Source organism: Helicoverpa zea, chromosome 12, assembly GCF_022581195.2.
Source record: "Helicoverpa zea isolate HzStark_Cry1AcR chromosome 12, ilHelZeax1.1, whole genome shotgun sequence".
In the NCBI taxonomy this organism is placed as follows: Eukaryota; Metazoa; Arthropoda; class Insecta; order Lepidoptera; family Noctuidae; genus Helicoverpa; species Helicoverpa zea.
Window position 1 is genome coordinate 5,151,664 of NC_061463.1, and position 23,136 is coordinate 5,174,799.

Consider the following 23,136-nt stretch of genomic DNA (forward strand, 5'->3'; position numbering starts at 1 on the left):
GATTTAAAACAATATTTCGCTTATCAATTAAAATTCTTTATTTCTTTCAAAGCACACATAAGGAAGGAAGGAGGAACGTTGTAGGTTACTTTTCATCTAGGTGCATGAATTATTCTCACTCGACTCAAATGAAATCGCTGATTGATATTGGTGGAAATTATAACAGTCGCCATCGCCATTAGTCGGAACTTGGAATCAATTGGAAGGTGCTGCCATCTTCATGTAATTACATGAAAACTGTGTTTATTTTTCTGCCAAGAGATGTCGCCACCATAGGATTGTGGCTAACGCCATCTATTATGGAATAGCCAAAGCACTATTACGTCTATTCGACGCTAGATGTCATTATTATAAACTATTATTTCTTATGTAATGGCAACCCTGGCGATATAAAACAGAATGCTACATTAAAAATGCTTCTTTTTGATTGGTAGATCGTACCGGTACGAAATGGCATACTTGACTTCCGCCATTTTGCCAACGCCTGGCTGTGAGATAGGCGTTCAAAGAAATACAGTGAACATCCACTTAAATTCCGGCAATCTGCCGGTTTTTCTGAAAGGTACGTAAGCAATATTTATTATTAGTGATTTCTTTAATCAAAATTGTGGTTATTTTCGTCGCACTGGGTATCTCCACGGTCGATTTTGTATCGATCGTGGTCGTTTAAAAGGTGCTATATAAAATAAGCTCACCCATTCGAAAACACAAGTATATCTCTGTTTTTGTCAGTTACGAGCTTAACATTTACATTATATCTATAAACAACCGACTGTAGTTGTAATTTGAAACATATTTTGTAACAAAATGTCTCTCTTTCAGACGTAGGATAAAGCCGCAAAGATGTATCTCTACAATCTGACTTTGCAAGGCTCATCTTCAATTACACATGCCGTTCACGGTAATTTCTCCGGGACGAAGCAGCAGGAGATAGTGATTTCACGTGGGAAGACGTTGGAACTGCTTAGGCCCGACCCCAACACCGGGAAAGTGCATACGCTGATGAAAGTGGAGATTTTCGGCGTTATCAGATCAATGATGTCATTTCGGCTCACCGGAGGCACTAAAGGTAAATGACCTTTTTGAGTTTAATGACCACGTGGGTCTCTAGGCCGACATAACCAAAAAAACTTAGTGGGAGGTCAACCTCAATTGCATAATTATAGATAACAACATTTATAGCCTACATTTTGCGCGCGTATTCTGGTCTAGTATTTGATAACAATGTAATCTCAAGTTGACCCAGTTACCTCTGTACAGTAAATAGTAATTTATAAATATTTCGAGTGAGTTCTATGCTATAATATTGCATCGTCTTGCTCCATGCACCTAATATACAAGCTGTATGGGATAACTAGATGCATAGACTAGCCAATGCGTCGCTCTTTACAACCACTATGGTTGTCGAGATGTACCGCATTGGTACAATTTAAATTACAAACAAGTTTAAATTATACTAGTACTTGTGAAGGTGTTTATTGATTTTATTTTTGCCATTGTTACAGATTATATTGTGATAGGATCGGATTCTGGCCGCATTGTGATATTAGAGTATATTCCAAAGAAGAACATTCTGGAAAAAGTTCATCAAGAAACATTTGGCAAATCTGGATGCCGCAGGATTGTGCCCGGCCAGTACTTGGCTATAGATCCCAAAGGCAGAGCTGTTATGATTGGTAAGAACAACATCATACATTAGACAATATAGTAAATCAGTTTTAATTCTGATAAACTATGCAGCTCATATTATACTTGTTGACCTAACTAACATATCTTTTCATTTCTAGGTGCAATTGAAAAGCAGAAGCTTGTGTACATATTGAACAGAGATGCTGAAGCCAGGCTCACAATTTCTTCTCCCCTGGAAGCTCACAAGTCCAACACATTGGTTTACCACATGGTTGGTGTAGACGTTGGCTTTGAAAACCCAATGTTTGCTTGTCTGGAGATTGACTATGAAGAGGCAGATGCAGATCCTTCAGGTTAGTTGTAAAATTGATAATTTTAATAGTAGCACCCCACCGTGATTATTTTGAGGTCCGTGTTTCCGACTGACAGTGACGTCAAATCCTCTATGTATGAGTTTATAGCATTTTCACCTAAAATTGTTATTTAAATACAACAAAAAGATCAACAGTTTATTTATATTTTAGGTGAAGCAGCACAAAAGACACAACAGACACTCACATTCTATGAGTTAGATTTAGGTTTGAACCATGTTGTCAGAAAGTACTCTGAACCTCTTGAGGAACATGCAAACTTCCTCATCACAGTGCCAGGAGGTAATGATGGTCCCTCAGGAGTACTCATTTGCTCGGAAAACTATCTCACATATAAAAACTTGGGTGACCAACATGATATCCGATGTCCCATCCCTCGACGGCGAAATGACTTGGATGATCCTGAGAGAGGGATGATATTTGTCTGTTCAGCTACCCACAAGACCAAGTCAATGTTCTTCTTCTTAGCACAGACTGAACAGGGAGATATATTCAAAATTACTATTGAGACTGATGAAGACATGGTCACTGAGATTAAGTTGAAGTACTTTGACACTGTACCTGTGGCTACTGCAATGTGTGTGCTCAAGACTGGCTTCCTATTTGTGGCCTGTGAATTTGGCAACCAGTAAGTTTCAACCTTCACTTATTTTACGCATAATGTTACAGTAATTGAGAGACTTTTAGTACTCTCTTTTGTATACTAAATGCCAGATAAAATTATCTCCGAACCAAGGTCCTCCTTCTTAAATGGGGGAGAGCACACTGATGTGAGATAAACAAATTCTCTTATTTCTCCTACACAATAAATATTTAGATCCTTTTAGAACTTTTGATTAACAAGTTGTTACTTTACAGCTACCTGTACCAAATTGCTCACTTGGGTGATGAAGATGATGAACCAGAATTCAGTTCAGCCATGCCTTTGGAGGAAGGAGACACATTTTTCTTTGCTCCAAGGCCACTAAGGAATCTGGTGCTTGTAGATGAACTGGACTCGCTGTCGCCCATTCTTGGTAAGTTTACCTACAACTCTGAAATAAAATAAGCTGAATTTTATCTACACCCCAATGATGTCAAACTATACGCTCCGTGTTTCATCTGAAATACATTGACGAATGCTTAACCAGATCTGAGGTTTCCAAACATAACATAAAAATAAGTAGTATGGCTTTGAACAAATGTTTTAACATTTATATTTTTATCCTAGCTTGTCGTGTGGCCGATTTGGCTGCTGAAGACACTCCTCAAGTGTATCTGGCTTGTGGCAGAGGACCAAGATCATCACTGAGAGCTCTCAGACATGGTTTAGAGGTTGCTGAGATGGCTGTGTCTGAGTTGCCTGGTTCTCCCAATGCTGTATGGACCGTCAGGCGACACAAGGATGGTAAGCAACACATTTTCTTAACTTACAGAATGAATAATTATTTTCATGAATTTTGTTGATATTAGAAAAAAATCGGTTTAGACAAGAAATGTAACTTGATGAAATAACACAGGAAGAAACAAGGAGCGTAATGATTATATCTTTTGGTCCGTGTTACCGACATACAGTGACGCTACAACTAACCACTTATGAATGCTCCTCTTTATCAACAAGTTACTAATAAAACCCTGGTTGTTTGTCATACATAAACACCAGTGGTTTTTCTTTTCAGAATCTTCTTTCGGCTGATGAACGAATAAGAGATGGTTTCAACAAACACTCGAAGGTAGGCATCCACGACGTCATAATTCGCAACTGGAAGCTGACATCACTGGAAGACTTATTACATTTTCGCCAACTATTGGGTCCAATCTTATCTTAGATTTTTCTTTTGGTTGCAGAGGAGTATGATTCTTACATCATTGTGTCGTTCGTAAATGCCACGCTTGTACTATCTATCGGTGAAACGGTAGAAGAAGTGACGGACTCTGGGTTCCTGGGCACCACGCCCACCCTCAGCTGTCACGCGCTCGGCGCCGACGCCCTCGTTCAAGTGTACCCAGACGGCATCCGGCACATCCGCGCCGATAAGCGTGTCAATGAATGGAAGGCTCCTGGGAAGAAATCCATTGTCAAATGCGCAGTTAATCAGAGACAAGTAGTTATTGCTCTGACAGGAGGAGAATTAGTCTATTTTGAAATGGACCCTGTAAGTTTTCCTCTAATTTATTTAATGTTTATTTTTATACCGACGTGTTTGTGTGGCTGTGCCTTCGGGTGCGGCCACACAAGAGTGGTGCGTAGCTGCCGCATGCAGTGATGTGCCCACAACGTCGCAGAGCATGTCGCTCTCCCGCATGCGGTAGAGAGCGGCACTCGGCATATTCCATAGCCGAGCTGGAGCCGTTCAGGCGGTGAAGGCGGCAAAACCATGCCGTGGACAAACATACTAAATACATTATGTACTTTTATGTTTCCTACCTTGAAATATTGTTCTAATCAGCATTACTATTTCAGACTGGTCAACTAAATGAATACACTGAGAGGAAGAAGTTGTCGTCAGATGTGTCATGCATGGCGTTGGGATCAGTAGCGACTGGTGAACAAAGAGCCTGGTTCTTAGCTGTTGGCCTGAATGACAACACTGTCAGGATCATCTCATTAGACCCATCTGTAAGTTTTTATAAATTTTAGCTATATTTGTCTTTCTAATGTGTTTTAAATGATGATACAAGGACACCACTGAATTTTTTGTGATTACAACAACCTAAAATGCGTTATTCTCAAACTGCTGACACCAATTCCTATAAGAATATTACATAGTTTCATTTCTACATATATTAAACCAAAATATTTATTTCAGGACTGTCTCGCCCCACGTTCCATGCAAGCTTTGCCAGCCGGCGCCGAATCTCTTTGTATTGTGGAACAACCATTCGAGTCTGGAGCTAAATCTGCCTTACAGTTGAACATTGGCTTGAGCAATGGAGTATTACTGAGAACAACCTTAGATTCCGTCAGTGGGGATTTGGCTGACACAAGAACAAGGTAATTTTGCATAAAATTAGAAATCTGTTTTATGTGATTAGTAACTCGTAACTAACTACCAATGATGACAAAACCCTATCGCTCCTTTTATAAACTGAGTTTTAGTGAGGATTAACTTAACCAGATCTGAGGTTCTCATCTTAAAAAATTAATTCTACCATGTGATTAGTTCATCTGACTAATAAAACCTCTATTCTCAGGTACTTGGGATCTCGGCCGGTGAAGTTGTTCAAAGTTCGCGTGCAAGCGGCTGAGGCCGTGCTTGCTGTATCGTCAAGAACTTGGCTGGGATACCACTATCAGAATCGCTTCCACCTCACGCCTCTGTCGTATGAATGTCTGGAGTATGCCGCTGGTTTTAGCTCTGGTTAGTATGTGATGCCTTTTATTTTTTACGATATGTTATTATGATAATTAAAGATTATATTTTGTTCATAATACCTATGATTTTTAAGTACATTTCAATAGTACATAATTATATTAAAAATTGTTTACCGACGTGTTTGTGTGGTTGTGCCTTCGGGTGCGGCCACACAAGAGTGGTGCGTAGCTGCCGCATGCAGTGATGTGCCCACAACGTCGCAGAGCATGTCGCTCTCCCGCTTGCGGTAGAGAGCGGCACTCGGCATATTCCATAGCCGAGCTGGAGCCGTTCAGGCGGTGAAGGCGGCAAAACCATGCCGTGGACAAACAAACCTTAACAAAACCATATATGTCTACCAACTGCCATGTATGTTAAATCCTACTTTTCATCTTCTAGAACAGTGCGCCGAAGGTATCGTAGCCATCTCTTCAAACACCCTCAGAATTTTGGCGTTAGAAAAACTAGGCGCAGTCTTCAATCAGACCTACCTGCCACTTGAATACACCCCGAGGAAATTCGTCATTAACTCTGATAACAACAACATCATCATTCTGGAGACTGATCACAACTCTTACACTGAGGAAATGAAAAACCAAAGGAGGTAAATAAATCATACATACTCTAACAATAATGTTTATTTTCTAATGATGACAAAAATACACACAAATCCGAATTCAGTGTAGATTACCCTGCAGTACTGATTTACAACATAATAAAAATAGAAAAGACTATGCTGCGACAATTTCTAACCTATCATCTAATTTTTAGGGTTCAAATGGCACAAGAAATGAGAGAAGCTGCCGCGGGTGGCGGCCCTGAAGAACAGCAACTTGCTAATGAAATGGCTGATGCGTTCCTCTCAGATACACTGCCTGAAAATATATTCTCGTCACCCAAAGCTGGAGCAGGTAAATATCTCAACTATAACATTGAATTCTTAACTAAGCCACATTCTCTGGGCAAGAGCAGGAAATGACATTGAGCATACTGACTCTAATCGGGTGTGGCGATATTAATTCCCAACGTTAATCCCAAATGGTCTTACTATAAGACATTTGATTCAAGTGTGGGAAACATTTCAACATTTATTACTATATATTTATCCTTATTGCTTTGTCAGGATTCTATAGCATTATTTTCGTTTGCCAGGTATGTGGGCATCTCAAATCCGTGTGGTTGATATGGGGGTGAGCGGAGGTCAGCCGACTACATTGTTCAAGTTGCCGCTGGAACAGAACGAGGCGGCGGTGTCGGGCTGCATCGTGCGGTGGGCGGCTCACGCCGAACACGCACAGGCCCACTTAGTCGTTGGCGTCGCTAAAGACATGATTTTGTCACCAAGATCCTGCACAGAAGGCAGCTTACATGTTTATAAGGTAAATGTAACTAATTCTAAATACAAGTAAGACGTGAAAATTCTCAATGTAAAAATTTTGTACACAAATTATCATATATTCTAATAATTTATCTTTTTACAGATTTATGGTAGTACTGGGAAGTTAGAGTTAGTTCACAAAACACCTGTAGATGAATATCCTGGCGCCCTAGCACCGTTCAATGGCAGACTGTTGGCAGGAGTTGGGCGCATGTTAAGATTATACGACATCGGCAGACGAAAGCTACTGCGCAAGTGCGAAAACCGACACATTCCAAACCTTATAGCCGACATCAAAACTATCGGCCAAAGGATATTCGCATCAGATGTACAAGAATCTGTTTTCTGTCTCAAGTACAAAAAGCGAGAGAATCAGCTGATCATATTTGCTGATGACACCAATCCAAGATGGATCACAAATAGCTGTATACTGGATTATGATACTGTCGCCATGTCTGATAAGTTTGGCAATGTAGCTGTGATGAGACTGCCACAGTCAGTAACTGATGATGTTGATGAAGATCCTACAGGGAACAAAGCACTCTGGGATAGAGGTAAGCTATATATACTAACATTTATTTTTCTGTTCGCAACGGCGCTAGTTTACGCTGAATTACGGCCCTAATCACAACCTTGCGTGATGAAACAAAATTATATACATGCTAGACTAATGAAAGTAATGATTATTTATTCCAATCTGATAATGTCACCAAATTAGAAATACATTTCACGCGTCACCGCCATGATACTAATTTCCTATTGAATTTTCAGGACTTCTGAATGGAGCATCCCAGAAAGGCGATGTTGTGGTCAACTTCCACGTTGGAGAGACTGTAACTACGCTACAAAGAGCTACACTCATTCCTGGCGGTTCTGAAGCCTTATTGTACGCGACCGTCAGCGGCTCTCTCGGCGTTCTGCTTCCCTTCACATCTAGAGAAGATCACGACTTCTTCCAGCATCTGGAAATGCATATGAGGAGTGAGAACCCGCCACTGTGTGGCCGGGATCACTTGTCTTTTAGGAGCTATTATTACCCAGTAAAGGTCAGTATCAAATTATTTTTATTCTTTCACTGCATTTGATTTTCATAAGGCTATCCGCCGGTTAGTCAGCAGTTGACTTCATGGAGAAGTCTCCTGTGTTACACTGTCGGTAGAGCACGGCGGTCGCATCGCGGCGAGTGCGCTTGTCGTTATGACTGCGCCTCGCTGTTACCGACCGTCGAGTTCCGGAGAGTTGGACGCGTTTCTCATAGCGCTACTATAGTTTTGGAACGGACATAACCACACATAAACATTTTTCTAAATGTAATGTTTATCCCTAGCTATGATAATCATCTAATCCTATCTAATCATGCTTTATCTTGTTATAGAATGTGATAGACGGCGACCTGTGCGAGCAGTTCAACTCGCTGGAGCCGGCCAAGCAGAAGGCAATCGCCGGCGACTTGGAGAGAACGCCCGCCGAAGTGTCCAAAAAGTTGGAAGACATTAGAACTAGATACGCGTTTTAAGTTATATTATGGTGATTTCTTGTATTAATTTAACATAAGTAATAAAAATAAGAAAGAAACGTAACATTTTTATTTACATGGCATACCTACACACTACCTTGTAAATTGATAGCCCTGATTATCAATTTCGGAGACACCATCGCAATCGTCGACTGATTTGGTTATATGCAAAACATTTTTTAAATGTACCCTGTACATGTAATAAGAGAGTCTAGGGGGTTAGTACATAAGGGAGTCTAGGGGGTCAGTACATAAGGGTGTGTATATGGGGTAAGTATATAAGAGAGCATTAGGGTAAGTACATAAGGGAGTCTAGTAGGTAAAATTATGTATATAAAAGGGTCTATTTATACAAAGCGAAGCCGCACGAATGAGCGCGTATTCTGGCGAATACTCGCGCGCACTCTCACGTGTAGTAATGGGCATCAACAGCAGAGCTATTGAATCACTTGCCAGGGGCCCGATTCTCCTAATTTTACTTAAGCAACCGTACGATTCACGTTCGACTCTGTTCGACTGAGATCCAATCCCGACTCAATTACGATTGACCCCAGAACCCTTTTTATGGTTTGTTGACTTAAACAACTTGTGGAAAAGTTCATTTCATCAAGTCGACTTTGTAGAGCAGTAAACTAAAAAAGATACAGGAAGAAGGCAGTAAGAAGAAAATAATTTATAGGTACTAACCGCTCCGATAAAATAGTTGTTATTGGGTGTTATATGGGTATTGCCGTGTGTAAACAGCTATCAATTTCGCAATTTCCTCAAACTGCAGCATTTCACAAAGGACAATGAGCACTTTGTATGGGATTTGGTACCCGCTCCAACAGCAACGTATTATATATCATTAGAAAGGTATTTACGTGAAGAATAATAAAAACTATGGAGCTTGCCTCAATTAGCTGTCCGATCCAAGAACGATAAAAATTGAATCGACATAGAAACAAATATGTCATCCATATATGCAAATTCATTAAGAGGCATTTATGTCGTCAATGTAATAATTTTAAACTCGGTTAACAGACATCTTACATTGATTCATACACTCTATTATAATCTAAAGGTTGTAAGGGTGCGTCCACATCTGGCGAATGCGCAGCACGCGAGCCGATCGCGAGCTGTTCGCGAGCTGCGCGCGTGCATTTTTGTTCGTGCGCCGCTTCTGCTTGGCCCGCGCGCAGCTCGCGCGCGACCTAAGCGCCGCACGCGAGCGGCGCGCAGGCGGCGCGCGACGTCTGCCATCTTCGATAGTACTGAGCCAATATACGGAACTGTAAGGGCGAGAACTGATTGCGCGCAGATCGCGCGCCGCTCGCGCGCTCTATACGAGCCTTGCGTGAGTTGCGCTAAAGAGGCGCACCGAACTATTGCAGTGACTGCACGCGCGCAGCTCGCGGACAGCTCGCGATCGGCTCGCGTGCTGCGCATTCGCGGCGCATTCGCCAGATGTGGACACACCCTAATAGTCTATGGAGTCATACTACGGAAACACAATCGTCATCTGATTTGACAAAAGTTCAAAACATTTCTATTCATCTTTTTTTAAGAAGAAATTCACCATTATCTCAGCACCTCTTGAGGAGCAAGATTGAGTCGTAATATGGACTATGTAAACATCGTCTCCTGACTTTTTAACCTCAATTGATTGTAAATACTGAAAGACTTTCATCAAATACATAAGCTGGTTCTGCGTGAACTGCAAAGGTTTGCACAGTCTTTTTTTAAATCAATCGGCAGGCAAACATTCTAAAAAGGCCAAATTCCTGTTTTTTTCTTACTTTATCAGTTTTTATTCAAAACAGTTGGATTTAAGAACTTCATCTACGTTGATGATTTATGAACATTACACATTCTATTAGTCGATGTCACGGGAAATGGACAAGGATTTCGGACTAGTCGTCATAGTAAACATTTTTTGCCTTGCCAAGACCTACGCAATGGTACTAGATTCAACACTGTTGGACAGGGTACCAAAACGCCCATCGTCCTTTTATTTCACCTTAATAATTTTACTCTCATTCAACCTTGTAAATTAACATGGCAAAATATGAGATACCTACTGTATTATGTTTACATATCACGCTATAATTTCGTAAACTTATAAATCGTCGCTCGTGGAGGCTCAGTGATTGAATGCACCTCACGAGCGCGGTGCGGGTTCGAAACCGGCGTAATTTCCAGTAATTTATTTTAGAATATGTATAACTTATGCTTGAACTTGGGCTCTTGTCTAGTAGGTAGCCGTTTAAATGTAGGTACGTGATTTCCTGAGATGATGTCATTTCAACATGGCTCTCTCCTCTTCACATTATTAAAGACATGAAATGAATACTAAGTTCCAACTTTCAAGTAAACGTCCCAAGAGCACATAATACGTTTTATTATTTATTATACAAATAAGTACGTAATATCTACATAATTTAAAACGAGCTAGCGAGCACTTGGCTGTGTTATTAATAGTCCCACAAAACAATATTCGCGTCACCTCGTGGCCTAAAATGCAAATAGGAGAAAAATGCCACGACTGCTTGCGAGCACGTGAAACAAACGTTACCATGACAATTATATCGATCGGCGGCTTTTCCGAGGCTTTTCCCTGAAAGTCTCATTCGCGTGTCGCCTTCTGAAACAATAAGGCACTGAAGTCTAGACACCCGAGTTCGATACTCGCCAGGTTGTTTACCGCCTGACCCTTATTCAATCGCTTTTATAATTGGCACATGAATATGGGCATATTGCGTGTATGCTAGTGCCGTTAATTTAAAAAACTGTCTGCCTGGTGATTGAATCGTGTCGGTAGTACGGGTCCAGCAGCCGTGGACAATGAGTGCACGCGCGAAGCGAACCGAGACGCGCGCTCCGCCACCAATGCGCGAGCGTCCGTTTTTAAAAAGCACTCATTAGCTGGTGCACCGTAACTACGCTGCGGTTGTACCCGACGCAACGTGTGTGCAATACGGGGCATTAGAAAGTGTAATGAATATCGTGGTGCGATGCTGTCAGTGAGCAAGCCGGCATCGTTAGTCCAGCAGAAGAAGCAGCAGTGGGCGCGGGAGAGAGGTGCGTACGTAGTGTGTGCAGCACCGCCGCTGACGCTGCCCAGCGGCCGCCGCGCCAGTGCGAGCTGGTGCACGCTCGCATCTGCACCACGCTCCTTTGCCATTTCGCAACATATTCACGGTCGTGATTCCATCAAGGAGATTTTGTAGCATTCGCGACTTTCAGACACGTTGAGTTTCCTAAAGTTATTTCGGATTGCGACAACATAAGGCGGTACGTATAACCAAAACATAAGAATTAAAGTATTTTGGAAATTCTGTGGGTATATAAAACTTGTAAAATAAAATACGGCATGCGTAGGTCCAGCACGTTACATCTAGGAATGGGCATAAATCACGACATCGATCGGTTTCACTCTCTGAGGTGTTATTAATGTAAAAAAATAATATCACACGATGTCTATCAAGTTTCCACATTTTATACGACAACAACAAAAAAGTAAATTAACCAGCAGTAACAATTACATTTTCTAAATTGGAAAACAATCTTTGTGTGGAAAGTGGCGGTCAGTTTTTATTCACAATTCACAGATCTAAGTATTCGGAAAGTATCGCGCTTCTATGTATAATCCCGACTAAAACATTACTTTATTATTATCACTCAACGGAAAATTTATGAAGAACGGTATATAAAATTGAGTGATTATAGTTCGGCCATTCAGAGAATGCGTTCCTGACACGTCGCGATTGAACTGACGACGTAACTTTGCAATGGCGTTGCAGTTACGATAAAAATATTTTTGCTGGTTGTTTACCGTTTTAACAATTGAGGAGCATTAAAACAACATTATTATATCAATAATCAATGAATGTTATAATTTTGTGCCAAACTGAGTGTCAAATAACTTGGTAAACAATATTTTTCTAAATCTATACTGCGCTATTACAAGGTTATGTCAGCGGTTTATATTTTGTAGTGCTGTGCTAAAAATAACAGGCAAGTATCGTAATCTGTTCTTATACAGTTATAATATAAAATAATACGTTTTGATTTTCTTTTTAAGAATTGGAAAATAATGGACTATAAGACTTAATTATAACGTTTATGAAATATAAAAATAAAACTATGACCAAACAGCATTTTTATACTTAGATTAAAAATGGTAACCCCAAATGGCGTTATGGGCCGCCATTTTGTGACGCTAAAACAGTCGTCCGTTGTCGTTTCGTGCGCATAGACCACGTTTTTCAAGTGTTTTCGATCTGTTTTTATTTGATTACCCGGCTTTTGTTAGACCGAGATATCAGGATTGATTCTGTTATTGATAATAATATAATTATACATGTAGGCGAAGATGATGATGAAGACACCACCTCCTCAAGCAAATCGGAGTCTGATTAATATTCTGTTCGCACATTCAATTCAATGTACTTGTAACAAAGAATAAATAAAACAATTTTATTATATGAATATTACCTTTTTTTGGTTTCCACTTAAATAACTAAAATATAAAACAAATGATTCCGCCAATTTAAAACGAAAATAATCTTAAAATAATGCGGCGGTTCATTTTGAAGGAACGGTAACGAACTCAGTGTTATGTTGTGCCCATCACTAGTCGTGACTAACTGATAGGTGTCAGGAACGCATTCTCTGAACGGCCGAAGTATAGTGCCCAGACTTAAACCGCTTTGTGGGTGGCTTTTATGTTACGTAACTATATCATTATAAATTAACCATGTCGAGTTTACAAAACTCAAATTAGGTCGTCAACTAGTGTTTCCGTCGCGCCGCCAGGAAGTACTTCAGTTTACGACAGCGGAATAGCCATCAAATTGTTTCCTCGCTTTTAAATGACAAAGCGTTACCAAACTACCATAATGGGAAAAAAACCGATTGTTATTGACAGTGTTGGGGGCGGTAGTCAATGAAACAATCTGCTTTCAAGGTTGATGGAACCAATGACCTTTGTGCTTTGAATGCCTCCACGTACACTGATGAGTATGTCACCCCATTCACCCCGCGACTCCCAGTAAGCGTACTAAGCGTAGTATTATCACTAGGCTTTTTGTCGTATTGATTCGTTTAGCCCTATGGTTATATCAAGGTAAATTACCTAAATTTAGTTATGACTAACCGTGGTATGCCACGGCGGAAAAGGTGGAATCTTTAATCAATACCAATAATTTATCACGATACCAAATATAGGTAACCTACTTGGAAAATCGGTTCTGAGATTGAAATATTCATTAAGTTAAAGAAGTACCTGTTTATCACGATCAGATAATTTTAATTAATTAAATATTTCTATGAAATCAATTTGTTCGATGATTCTAATCGATGACAATGAAAACATCCGTCAATGAACAGGAAAGTCAATGATGCATAAATTACAAATATTTTATCATGCCGAACCTTTATCTAGATGTTTTATTTATATTGAAAAAATATGATTAGGTACAGTTCTAGTAATAGGTAGGTCACAAGTTATTTTGGTACTTTGTAACCTATTTATTTGTAACTAAGACTTACGAGACTTGCGCCTAGCTAAGACGTTTCCTAAGAACCTGTAGTAGGTCTATATGAAATAAAAATGCTCGACTTTAACTTGACTGCCAATATCTCAATATTTTTAAAACAATGAGATATATAAAACAATTATAGTTTCGATTTACGTTAGTCAGGCAATGTGCTAGCGTTAAATAATGTAACAGAAACACTCACTGCTCGTTAATTTAATACCTAGAGACGGTCTGCGCCGCACGAGAGCGTGACGGCTCAAACAAAATATACCATTAGCTGCTGCACCACTTGTTTTTATTTACTATCCGTTACTTTATTGTCTAACAGTCCTTCATTCAAGCAGAAAATAAAAAATAACTAACTTTACGAAATCATTTCGGCAATCAGTAGCGTCACCAAAAAAATCTTCAACTGGATAACAGCTGTAATCGATCCGCACTTATTAAATAGTGAATTATTCAGGCCGTGACTAAAGAACGCCACATTTCACTTTCCACTTAAGTTTAACGAATTGTTGTAGCTTACATGACCCAGATCCTTGGCCACCTGCTTTTGGATTAAGTAAATATTTTCTTGGGGACATAAATTATGTTGTTGAAGTTTCCACCCGTTTCCATCGCTTCCGACACATGTGTTACGTCTAGCTTACTGCACGGCCGCGAGGGGCTACTTCTCATACTGACTATATTATTTTCCAGTCAGAAACTTAAGAGGGAATTGTATAACCATATCGGTGCGAGTAATAATCATAAATGAATGAAATAAATTGTTATTGGCAGCATAATTGTGTTCGGCAATTATTATTGTTGTTTAGATTTTAGATGTGTGTTAAAACAAACGACAAAATGATTATTTCCTTGAATCCTACATTCATTTGTTACACCCAACAAATAGAGCTTTGCGTGTTGTGTGTTGGAACGAAATGAGTTAAGCCTATGTGTTCTTTGTAGACCGCCACCGCGAACAGTAATGAACCTATTAGAGTAAATAGCAATACGTGCCATAAGAACAATGCCATTGTTTCATATAAGATTACAAGAACAAACGAAAGTGATCTTCAGTGATATGCCTACGGTATCCACTCAATGTTTACGTAATACATAGTATCATTTAAAATGTTAAAATCTCGGAAGTAAATATTGTTATCTGTGCATCTGCATATTACTATGTAGATTATACGGATACTTACCCTAATGAATGGCAGTAATGAGTGATATTTATTTTAACGGCACATTACAAACACGTAAGCTTTAAATGTTTAAAACGTGCTGTCTTTGAATTACCTAGTAATAACTATAAAGCAATTGAGTTTTTCGAACCTCAGTTTTTATAGTGACAATAAAGTCTGAAAATGTCGAAGGTTTTCAATGGTTGCGTGCCCTCCGCACTAAAATAAAGCTGCGGTGGTTTACAACACTTGTTCACTATAACAATATATTATGCAGCTCGCATGAATGACTTACCGTTTTCAGTCCGAGCTATCGATAAAACTAAAAACCCTTTGCACATAAAGGGGAAGGTTTTTCATTTATCTTTTCCGAATAAAAAACTGAACAGTTAATTCAAAGACGACTGTTGTCATGGAAGGTAGTTACCAAGTTTTTCGTGCCAATAAGAATAGAAAGTAATCTATTAGAAATATTCTCAGTGTTCATCTAGTTCTATTTTGTTTTTGTTTACATAATTGCAGTGGTACTGTTAAGAATATTGTGCAAACAACAATTTTGTTGTTTTCAGAGGAAATGTCTCACCTCTACCTGCCTTGGGGCACCGGTGAACGGTATACGAATCGTTTGCAAGTTCGGAATCAATTTGCGAGTACATTGGAACTACACAAGCAGTCTTCGTATGAGTACCAGGAGCCTGTGCAGCGTCAAAGGAGTCCTAGCTTGCCGCCGATACACAACATCGAAGAGAGATCCGCGAAGGATGACAGAAGGAACAATGTTCTTAACCGAAACATGACGAGTGCGAAGAGGTTCTCATTTTACGATGAAGACGGAGAAGGAGACACCTCGGGTTACGGCAGTGAGACCCTGAACCACATGAACAGGAGCGGGCACAGGGCTATCCACGAAGCCAACAACTGCAGCCCCGTAGTGGCGTGGCAGCAGGAAGGGAAAGACGACAGGTAAGAATTAAGATCACCTTGAACACGGAAACTTACGGACGTAGTAAATCAGTTGCGTTTTGCCATGCAACTTATGTACGTTTTATTTTTATATTTCGCAACGTTTGGCGAACTTTTACAGCAGCTAGTCACGCGTGTTCTGAATCCGTTTCACAGACAATAATGTAAGAATTACTTATTGCAGTTTTACGTTTCCTACGTAATAAATGTTTCTTGCTTAAATTGCAAAAAGAAAATGAACTAAGTAAATGGTTAGTGTCAACATAATGATAGATAGAAGACAAGGTAGATTATCTCACTTAGTGTCTTCAGTTAGGTACATTACTATTAACTAACGTTCGTTTATATCTATGAAACTGAAAACCTAGAAAATACTTTTACAAGAATGCTATTGTTTCACTATTAACTAGGTAATAAAACATCCAGAAGTATTAGGTAATATCAGGTATCCCAGAGTAACAAAAACATCGTGTTAATTTATCTAATCGACTCTTAAAATCAAATACTTACTGTACTTGCCGTACCTATAATTTGCTATATTAAGTAAGTTATAAAACGACCCACAATAAGTATTTCATCAATCTGAAATACATACTTAGTAGTTCTCAAAGCTAGTGTCTCGCTACTGAGGTACACAGTGGCACGCGGTGCACTTAGTTTGCCATTCTGCATTTCATATCACCTGCGTAAAAAATCAATACATAAACCTCTTCACATAAAAGTAGATAAACAGAAATATTTAACGTGATTTTAACCGCAAAACACTTTCCATACTTCATATGCCGTAGGTACATGCGTGTTCCAATCTTCAAGAGGTGACGATGCGCCTTTATAAACACCTACAAAGAGATGATCAGCAGATATGTAGGTATCACTCTCACATAACGGCATAGCGTGAAGATATGACATATCTACGTTAGTGAAATCAATAACACGTTAGATATTCAGTCGCCAACGATTTAGCTCATTATCTATAATGGGAACAAAGATTCTAATAGCACTGCAGTCTTTTGTTTGAATTAAAAATAAAGTCGTGATCGATACCTACTTGAAGTTAAGGATCGCATTTTTCTCCCTACTGCTCGTAGGTAGGTAAGCCGTTTTTGCACAGAGAAATTAATACTTAATAATTATCAGCCTGACGTTTACCAGGAAAAAACTTAAGCAAACCGTAACGTAATTTGAACAATTATAATTGCGAATGTGACTTTGTTACGCTTTCATAGTAAAAGGGCTGAACCATGAAATTATGAAATTCGGACTCCTAGAGATTGTATGGACGACGATAGGGTTTGTAATCTAATTATATACTTTTGAGCACCTAAACACATGTAAAATACTATGAAAGTAAGTACCTATTGACCTCGGAAACAGGACACTTTAATCTTGCTTCAGGGCGTAGGTATATAGAGAATCACAATAGAGGTAAACATGACAATAATTTCGAAAGAAGCCTCGTCGCCTCGTCGTACCTCGTCCAAGAGATAATTCAGCACAAAAGTCTCAAGACCTCTCACCTCAGCATGAGTTCCAGATATGGAAATTTCTCACTCATCCGCTGGTGTCGCTGAATTTGAAAGACCGCGAGCGAAACCCGGACGAATGAATGAATGAATTATTTATATGTGTTGTTTTAGGAACAGGGAATCCAGTGGCGCTAAGTCACGCTTGTCGGATGGGGCGTGGTCAGCCCGCAGCCCGCGAACATCGGAAGAAGGCCGGTTGCGATGGGGGGACCGGGGCGTCGCCACCGGCCGCCTTTGGGAACCCACCGCTCCTAACGCTAGGCTGCCCCAGGTATACGTGGATTATTATAAGATCCTGTGTATTTTAAGTTCAGTTTTTTAGGTTCAAGCCATAAAGCCAAAACAGGTAACTACCTATCTATGAGATGGGATACTTACTTAACAAAGTTCAATAGGCAATTTCCCAAAACGTAAAACTAATCGTTTATTTTCGTTAAGCTCAAAATTGGAGGATAGAAACCGAGACATTGAGGTGATTAAATATTATTGCTCACCATTATATAGCAGTAACTTTCGTGCTAGCTACTATACTTCGGCCGTTCAGAGAATGCGTTCCTGACACCTATCAGTTAGTCACGACTAGTGATGGGCACAACATAACACTGAGTTCGTTACCGTTCCTTCAAAATGAACCGCCGCATTATTTTAAGATTATTTTCGTTTTAAATTGGCGGAATCATTTGTTTTATATTTTAGTTATTTAAGTGGAAACCAAAAAAAGGTAATATTCATATAATAAAATTGTTTTATTTATTCTTTGTTACAAGTACATTGAATTGAATGTGCGAACAGAATATTAATCAGACTCCGATTTGCTTGAGGAGGTGGTGTCTTCATCATCATCTTCGCCTACATGTATAATTATATTATTATCAATAACAGAATCAATCCTGATATCTCGGTCTAACAAAAGCCGGGTAATCAAATAAAAACAGATCGAAAACACTTGAAAAACGTGGTCTATGCGCACGAAACGACAACGGACGACTGTTTTAGCGTCACAAAATGGCGGCCCATAACGCCATTTGGGGTTACCATTTTTAATCTAAGTATAAAAATGCGGTTTGGTCATAGTTTTATTTTTATATTTCATAAAAGTTATAATTAAGTCTTATAGTCCATTATTTTTCAATTCTTAAAAAGAAAATCAAAACGTATTATTTTATATTATAACTGTATAAGAACAGATTACGATACTTGCCTGTTATTTTTAGCACAGCACTACAAAATATAAACCGCTGACATAACCTTGTAATAGCGCAGTATAGATTTAGAAAAATATTGTTTACCAAGTTATTTGACACTCAGTTTGGCACAAAATTATAACATTCATTGATTATTGATATAATAATGTTGTTTTAATGCTCCTCAATTGTTAAAACGGTAAACAACCAGCAAAAATATTTTTATCGTAACTGCAACGCCATTGCAAAGTTACGTCGTCAGTTCAATCGCGACGTGTCAGGAACGCATTCTCTGAATGGCCGAACTATAATAGAAAAACTTGGAATGTCAATGATGTATTTTATTACTAATTGGATTGATATTATACATGCGTGCCCACGATATATATTTGTTAAACCGTAATTTGTATCAATAAGCCATTTATTGATATAAATTACTGTAATTACTTTTTATTTTTGTTCGTAGATGCCGAACCAGAAGAAAGGCACGCCATCATGGGTAGAACGTGGCCTTAATATGATAGATAACACAGCTGAGGTTCTAGTCATAGACCAAAGAAGTTCGAGCAACAGTACCGGGGTAGACTGCGACAGATCGTCGTGCAACGGGAGTGATGAAGGAAGGTTAGTAGGTCCAAAAAAACAGAAACATTAAATTATATATTGATACTATGGTCAAACTATAACTTAAAGTTGTCTTTTTAGAACATTTTTAAGGGGACAAAATGTCCCGATAGAGCCTGAGATTAAAGCTCAGAGAGAGAACAAACGTATGAAGGCATTAGAATTGCAATCAGCTATACTAAATCAGTTAGAAGACAGAGAAAAACGACGACAAGAGGAGAGGGAGCGCCAATTAAGAGAAGAAAGGCTTGAAGAGCTACGCATACAGAGACAGCAAGAAGAGGACAGGCAACGACTGGAAGTTGAGAGAAGAAAACAAGAGGAGAAACAAATGATGGAACAGAAAAAATTAGATACACTAAAAAGAGCTTTGGAGGACGCCGAAAGAAAAGCCAAGCAAGATAAAGAAAAGAGGTTTAGTTTACACAAAAGAAACCCTACTACGAATGTTGATAATGTTCCTAAGCCGAAAGCAGAAGAACCGCAAATACCTGAAACAACGCCACGTGTAGAACCTACAAGCCCTACAAAAACCAGCAGAACATATGATATACATTCTGCGAAAAGTCAGAAAAGGGAATGCCATTCTCACCAAACAACAGAATTCAACTCTCCAAGATCAGTAGGTCCCGGAAATCTCAATCTCTTTATTCATAGTGTACCCCCATTAGCTTTAGCAGATGGGCAATTTAACATAGTGCCGATTGGTCTTAACAGTACTAATGAAGTTATCAATACGCAGCCAAACAATATACAACTTGCAGTATTAGTTCCTCAAAATGTGGCCAATAACTTGTACAGTGTATCATTGAACTCTCTCAACAATACAAATGAAATAGCTGACATTGGGAAATTATTAACACCGAATAAATATCGCACATTAAGAATGAAAGATGCGGCAACGCAAACTGACTCAATATTCAAATCATTTACTGACAAAATCATAGAAACTGATGAACCCGAAAGAAACATAGATAAAGATTATCCCAATATTGATGAAAATGCGCCACAAGATAGTCACCATAATACACTGAAAAAAGACAGACGTTTCCGATCCGAAGAAAGGTTCAAGAAAGATTTAGAAAATCGGCCGAAGTGGGGAGTTAATAGACCAGCAGCTCAATATAAGAAACAAAGTGAGAAAGATCCATTTTACAGTCAGAAGCGTAAGATGCGCCAAAAATATAGACCTCAAGCAAGACAATATTTATCTCATTCTAGTGATGACAGCCGTTCTCCAAGCCCACCGGCTAGATCTGAAAAAATAATCGAGAATGGTAATAAACATCGCAACTCATTAAGTCAATCATATTGGAGAAGTAAAAGGTCAAGTCAAGATATATCAAAATCTGTTTCTGAAAACACAAACAGTTTTACAGATTTTAATCCCTTGAGTCAACTAACGGTTAATGAAAATACTGAAAACAAAAAGTCGCCTAAAACGTCTCCCATGAAAAGGATGACGCTATCACAAAAGTTTATCAATGATAAATACGGAAACAGGAAATTATGGATCGATGACGTAAACGAAAGAAATGGCAAATCAAATATGTTTGACGTCGAAAACAGAAAGAAAATTATAGACCAAATAAATACTGCCAAACGAGAACTTTTTGATAAACATGAAGAACAAGAAAGTTTTGTAAAGACCAAATTTTAGATTAAGATTTTTCCTTAAGGAAATGAACACAGTATGGCTAGTCATGCAACACGTAGTGGAAAATTAGGTTACTTAAGAGATGATATCGATCCAACGGTTTCCAAGTGGGCGCGATTCCGTTGGATCGATACAGCCCATAGTATCAAGTTAGCTGTAAAGCACATTGTATAATCCTCGCAACAATGTCTAAAATAGACGAATTATTCGATAAAAAGAAAGATGAGGCTCCCATGTTGGACTTGTCTAAAACTGTGATAAACACTGCTGAAGAATATAGAGCAGTTTTAGATAAAGTGCCAGACTTTAAAACTCGGCCGGAGAAGGTAACTGTTGCATTAAGCAATCAAGTGAACTGTGACGACTGACGACACTCATTTATTTACAAATCAATTTTACTAGGTGAGATCAGAAGACGTAAAAATAAAAGATGATAATAAAACCAAGACACCACGTAAAGAAATAAAAGCCTACGAAACATTAGGAACGAGAGGATACGAAGAAAAACATTTCACATTCATGGACCCAATACCAGTGGAAATGAAAGGCCTGAAGTTTGAGGAGCTGTGTATTGTTCCTATTGAATGGCGAATGCTTACTTCTATCAGACCTAAGTTAAAGTTGGATGAAGAATATTTTAACAGGTTAGTTTACAATACCATTCAGAGGCTCGTGTTTTTTCTAACGTCACAATACCTTCTTCTAGATATCTCTTTGCTTATGAACTATCTTCAAATTTCAGATTAATAGAACTTGGCAAGTCAGAGCTCAAAACTAAGGCAAAAGACAAAAGGGAGTACGCTAAGAACGCCATGTTCCGAAAAACTAAAAACCGTTCAGGAGTAACTGAAACTAGAATCATATCTTGTGCTGAGTGCGGCGAAGAATACTGCAACGGTGAGTAAATATCGAAATAACTAATATGACATCGTGATGACGATAATTAGTCTCATTTTCATATTAGGAAAATGTTACGTCAGGGCTGCACCCTTTAAGATTTTCTCGACACTTCTTTATTTTATTACGCATCTGTAAGAGAAATTGCAACAGTGATTGCCAAATAGTCTGCATACATAAGTTTATAGGTATGTAAGTATAGCATATCGCAGGGTTGGCAAAACAGACAAGCTTGTTAATAATTCTTAATTTTTATATTATTTGCTAAAACATATTTTTATATTTAAAATTATAATTTACTATTGCAGGGAAAATGTGCGCTATAACCAACTACGATATGTTCACTCGTTTGCAAGTGGAAGTTGAAACAAAGTCCTCAAAAGCTCAGGCAGCGCCAGCTCAAGTCGGCGGCAAAATGAAGAAAATGCGACGACGTGCGAAGCGTAAACCAAGGAGTAAAAGTGCTGCACCCGAACTGAATAAAGCACAGAGGAACAAGTCAGGAGCTAAGAGCGATTCTGAGATTTAAATATCATCATTCATCTTCCTTGTCCATTTAAACGGCAAACTTCGTCTATTTGTATCCGGAATTTCGATTCGGGATTCGGGAGAATAACTCGTATCAACACTTTCTCTCCCACTGAACTCTCGTTCATTTTAACGTGTCTTGAAACTGCCTTTTGTGATGCCAACAACGTACCTACGCACATAGGTAATTGCCAATGCAGTTACCTACCTACAAAATTTTTGGCGTGCAAAACAATTTCCCAAGTGGTATTCAGCATAATGTGCCTTAACTCTTGATTTAAACTAGTGTCGCCAATAATGGAAGACACCGCCTCTCGTTCGTATCGAACACATGTAACCAAGTTCCACTTATAAAATCGCTCTATCTTATAACTTAAAATTACCTAAAAATAATCTTCCAAATATCCACTCAATAACTTTTTAAATATTCAATGTGGTAGATCATAAGGTGACTGACTGGTAGTTATGACTATTTTATGCAGATTTAATATTCTTCACGTACCCTAGTCGATATGAATCACTGTTTTATATTCTCATTCAAATAAAATTTAGATGCTAGTGTTAGTTAATATTGTATACTAACTTACATACGAGTAATGTGAATCTCATTTTTGTACTGGTAATTTTATTATATTGTGAAGCACTATCAATTTGTTTTATTTGTTCCTTTGTATTACTTGCCTGATGACTAACAGCTAGATACCTCATCGATTTTGTGTGAGAACTTCTAGGTTCTTACCCTAAAACTTTTCTTATCGTAATTGCACCTGATAACATGGACTCAGCAACAAGATTCGGGTCCGTTACACAATAACATCAGACGAGCTATTGCTGTCA

General features: G+C 38.8%; 3 protein-coding genes across 4 annotated transcripts; all 3 read left to right on the forward strand.

The window, feature by feature from the left end:
- Positions 1-412: 412 nt before the first annotated feature.
- On the forward strand, positions 413-8,288 carry LOC124635009 (splicing factor 3B subunit 3). Of its 2 annotated transcripts, XM_047170743.1 has the most exons (17): positions 413-562; positions 823-1,069; positions 1,506-1,676; positions 1,788-1,982; positions 2,154-2,628; positions 2,859-3,016; positions 3,211-3,387; positions 3,828-4,135; positions 4,444-4,599; positions 4,790-4,974; positions 5,175-5,341; positions 5,735-5,939; positions 6,107-6,246; positions 6,488-6,714; positions 6,817-7,267; positions 7,485-7,759; positions 8,089-8,288. In XM_047170743.1, the coding sequence occupies exons 2-17, from the start codon at positions 844-846 to the stop codon at positions 8,227-8,229; spliced, it is 3,657 nt and encodes a 1,218-aa protein (XP_047026699.1). In that variant the 5' UTR covers positions 413-562; positions 823-843; the 3' UTR covers positions 8,230-8,288. The 2 variants fall into 2 exon arrangements, 1 of the variants encoding a protein (XP_047026699.1); XR_006984953.1 differs by lacking the exons at positions 4,790-4,974; positions 5,175-5,341; positions 5,735-5,939; ... (3 more) ...; positions 7,485-7,759; positions 8,089-8,288 and adding an exon at positions 3,659-3,712 and having other exon boundaries at positions 4,444-4,598.
- A 2,559-nt stretch (positions 8,289-10,847) lies between these two features.
- LOC124634946 (myb-like protein X) lies at positions 10,848-20,891 on the forward strand. Its single transcript, XM_047170645.1, has 5 exons — positions 10,848-11,289; positions 15,490-15,883; positions 17,521-17,680; positions 19,060-19,217; positions 19,299-20,891. Exons 1-5 carry the CDS (start codon positions 11,223-11,225, stop codon positions 20,875-20,877), a joined length of 2,358 nt encoding a protein of 785 aa, XP_047026601.1. The 5' UTR covers positions 10,848-11,222; the 3' UTR covers positions 20,878-20,891.
- Positions 20,892-20,985: 94 nt separating this feature from the next.
- On the forward strand, positions 20,986-22,945 carry LOC124634945. Its single transcript, XM_047170644.1, has 4 exons — positions 20,986-21,200; positions 21,277-21,518; positions 21,617-21,771; positions 22,080-22,945. The coding sequence occupies exons 1-4, from the start codon at positions 21,060-21,062 to the stop codon at positions 22,298-22,300; spliced, it is 759 nt and encodes a 252-aa protein (XP_047026600.1). The 5' UTR covers positions 20,986-21,059; the 3' UTR covers positions 22,301-22,945.
- Positions 22,946-23,136: the final 191 nt, after the last annotated feature.

Excerpts from the sequence above, each read along its gene's own strand:
- LOC124635009 (XM_047170743.1), top strand. The coding sequence starts at position 844 with ATGTATCTCTACAATCTGACTTTGCAAGGCTCATCTTCAATTACACAT. Across the intron at positions 1,070-1,505 it reads GCTCACCGGAGGCACTAAAG|ATTATATTGTGATAGGATCG; the intron begins GTAAATGACCTT and ends CCATTGTTACAG. Across the intron at positions 7,268-7,484 it reads CAAAGCACTCTGGGATAGAG|GACTTCTGAATGGAGCATCC; the intron begins GTAAGCTATATA and ends TTGAATTTTCAG.
- LOC124634945 (XM_047170644.1), top strand. The coding sequence starts at position 21,060 with ATGTCTAAAATAGACGAATTATTCGATAAAAAGAAAGATGAGGCTCCC. Across the intron at positions 21,201-21,276 it reads TTAAAACTCGGCCGGAGAAG|GTGAGATCAGAAGACGTAAA; the intron begins GTAACTGTTGCA and ends CAATTTTACTAG. Across the intron at positions 21,519-21,616 it reads GATGAAGAATATTTTAACAG|ATTAATAGAACTTGGCAAGT; the intron begins GTTAGTTTACAA and ends TTCAAATTTCAG.
- LOC124634946 (XM_047170645.1), top strand. The coding sequence starts at position 11,223 with ATGCTGTCAGTGAGCAAGCCGGCATCGTTAGTCCAGCAGAAGAAGCAG. Across the intron at positions 11,290-15,489 it reads GCAGTGGGCGCGGGAGAGAG|AGGAAATGTCTCACCTCTAC; the intron begins GTGCGTACGTAG and ends TGTTGTTTTCAG. Across the intron at positions 15,884-17,520 it reads CAGGAAGGGAAAGACGACAG|GAACAGGGAATCCAGTGGCG; the intron begins GTAAGAATTAAG and ends GTGTTGTTTTAG.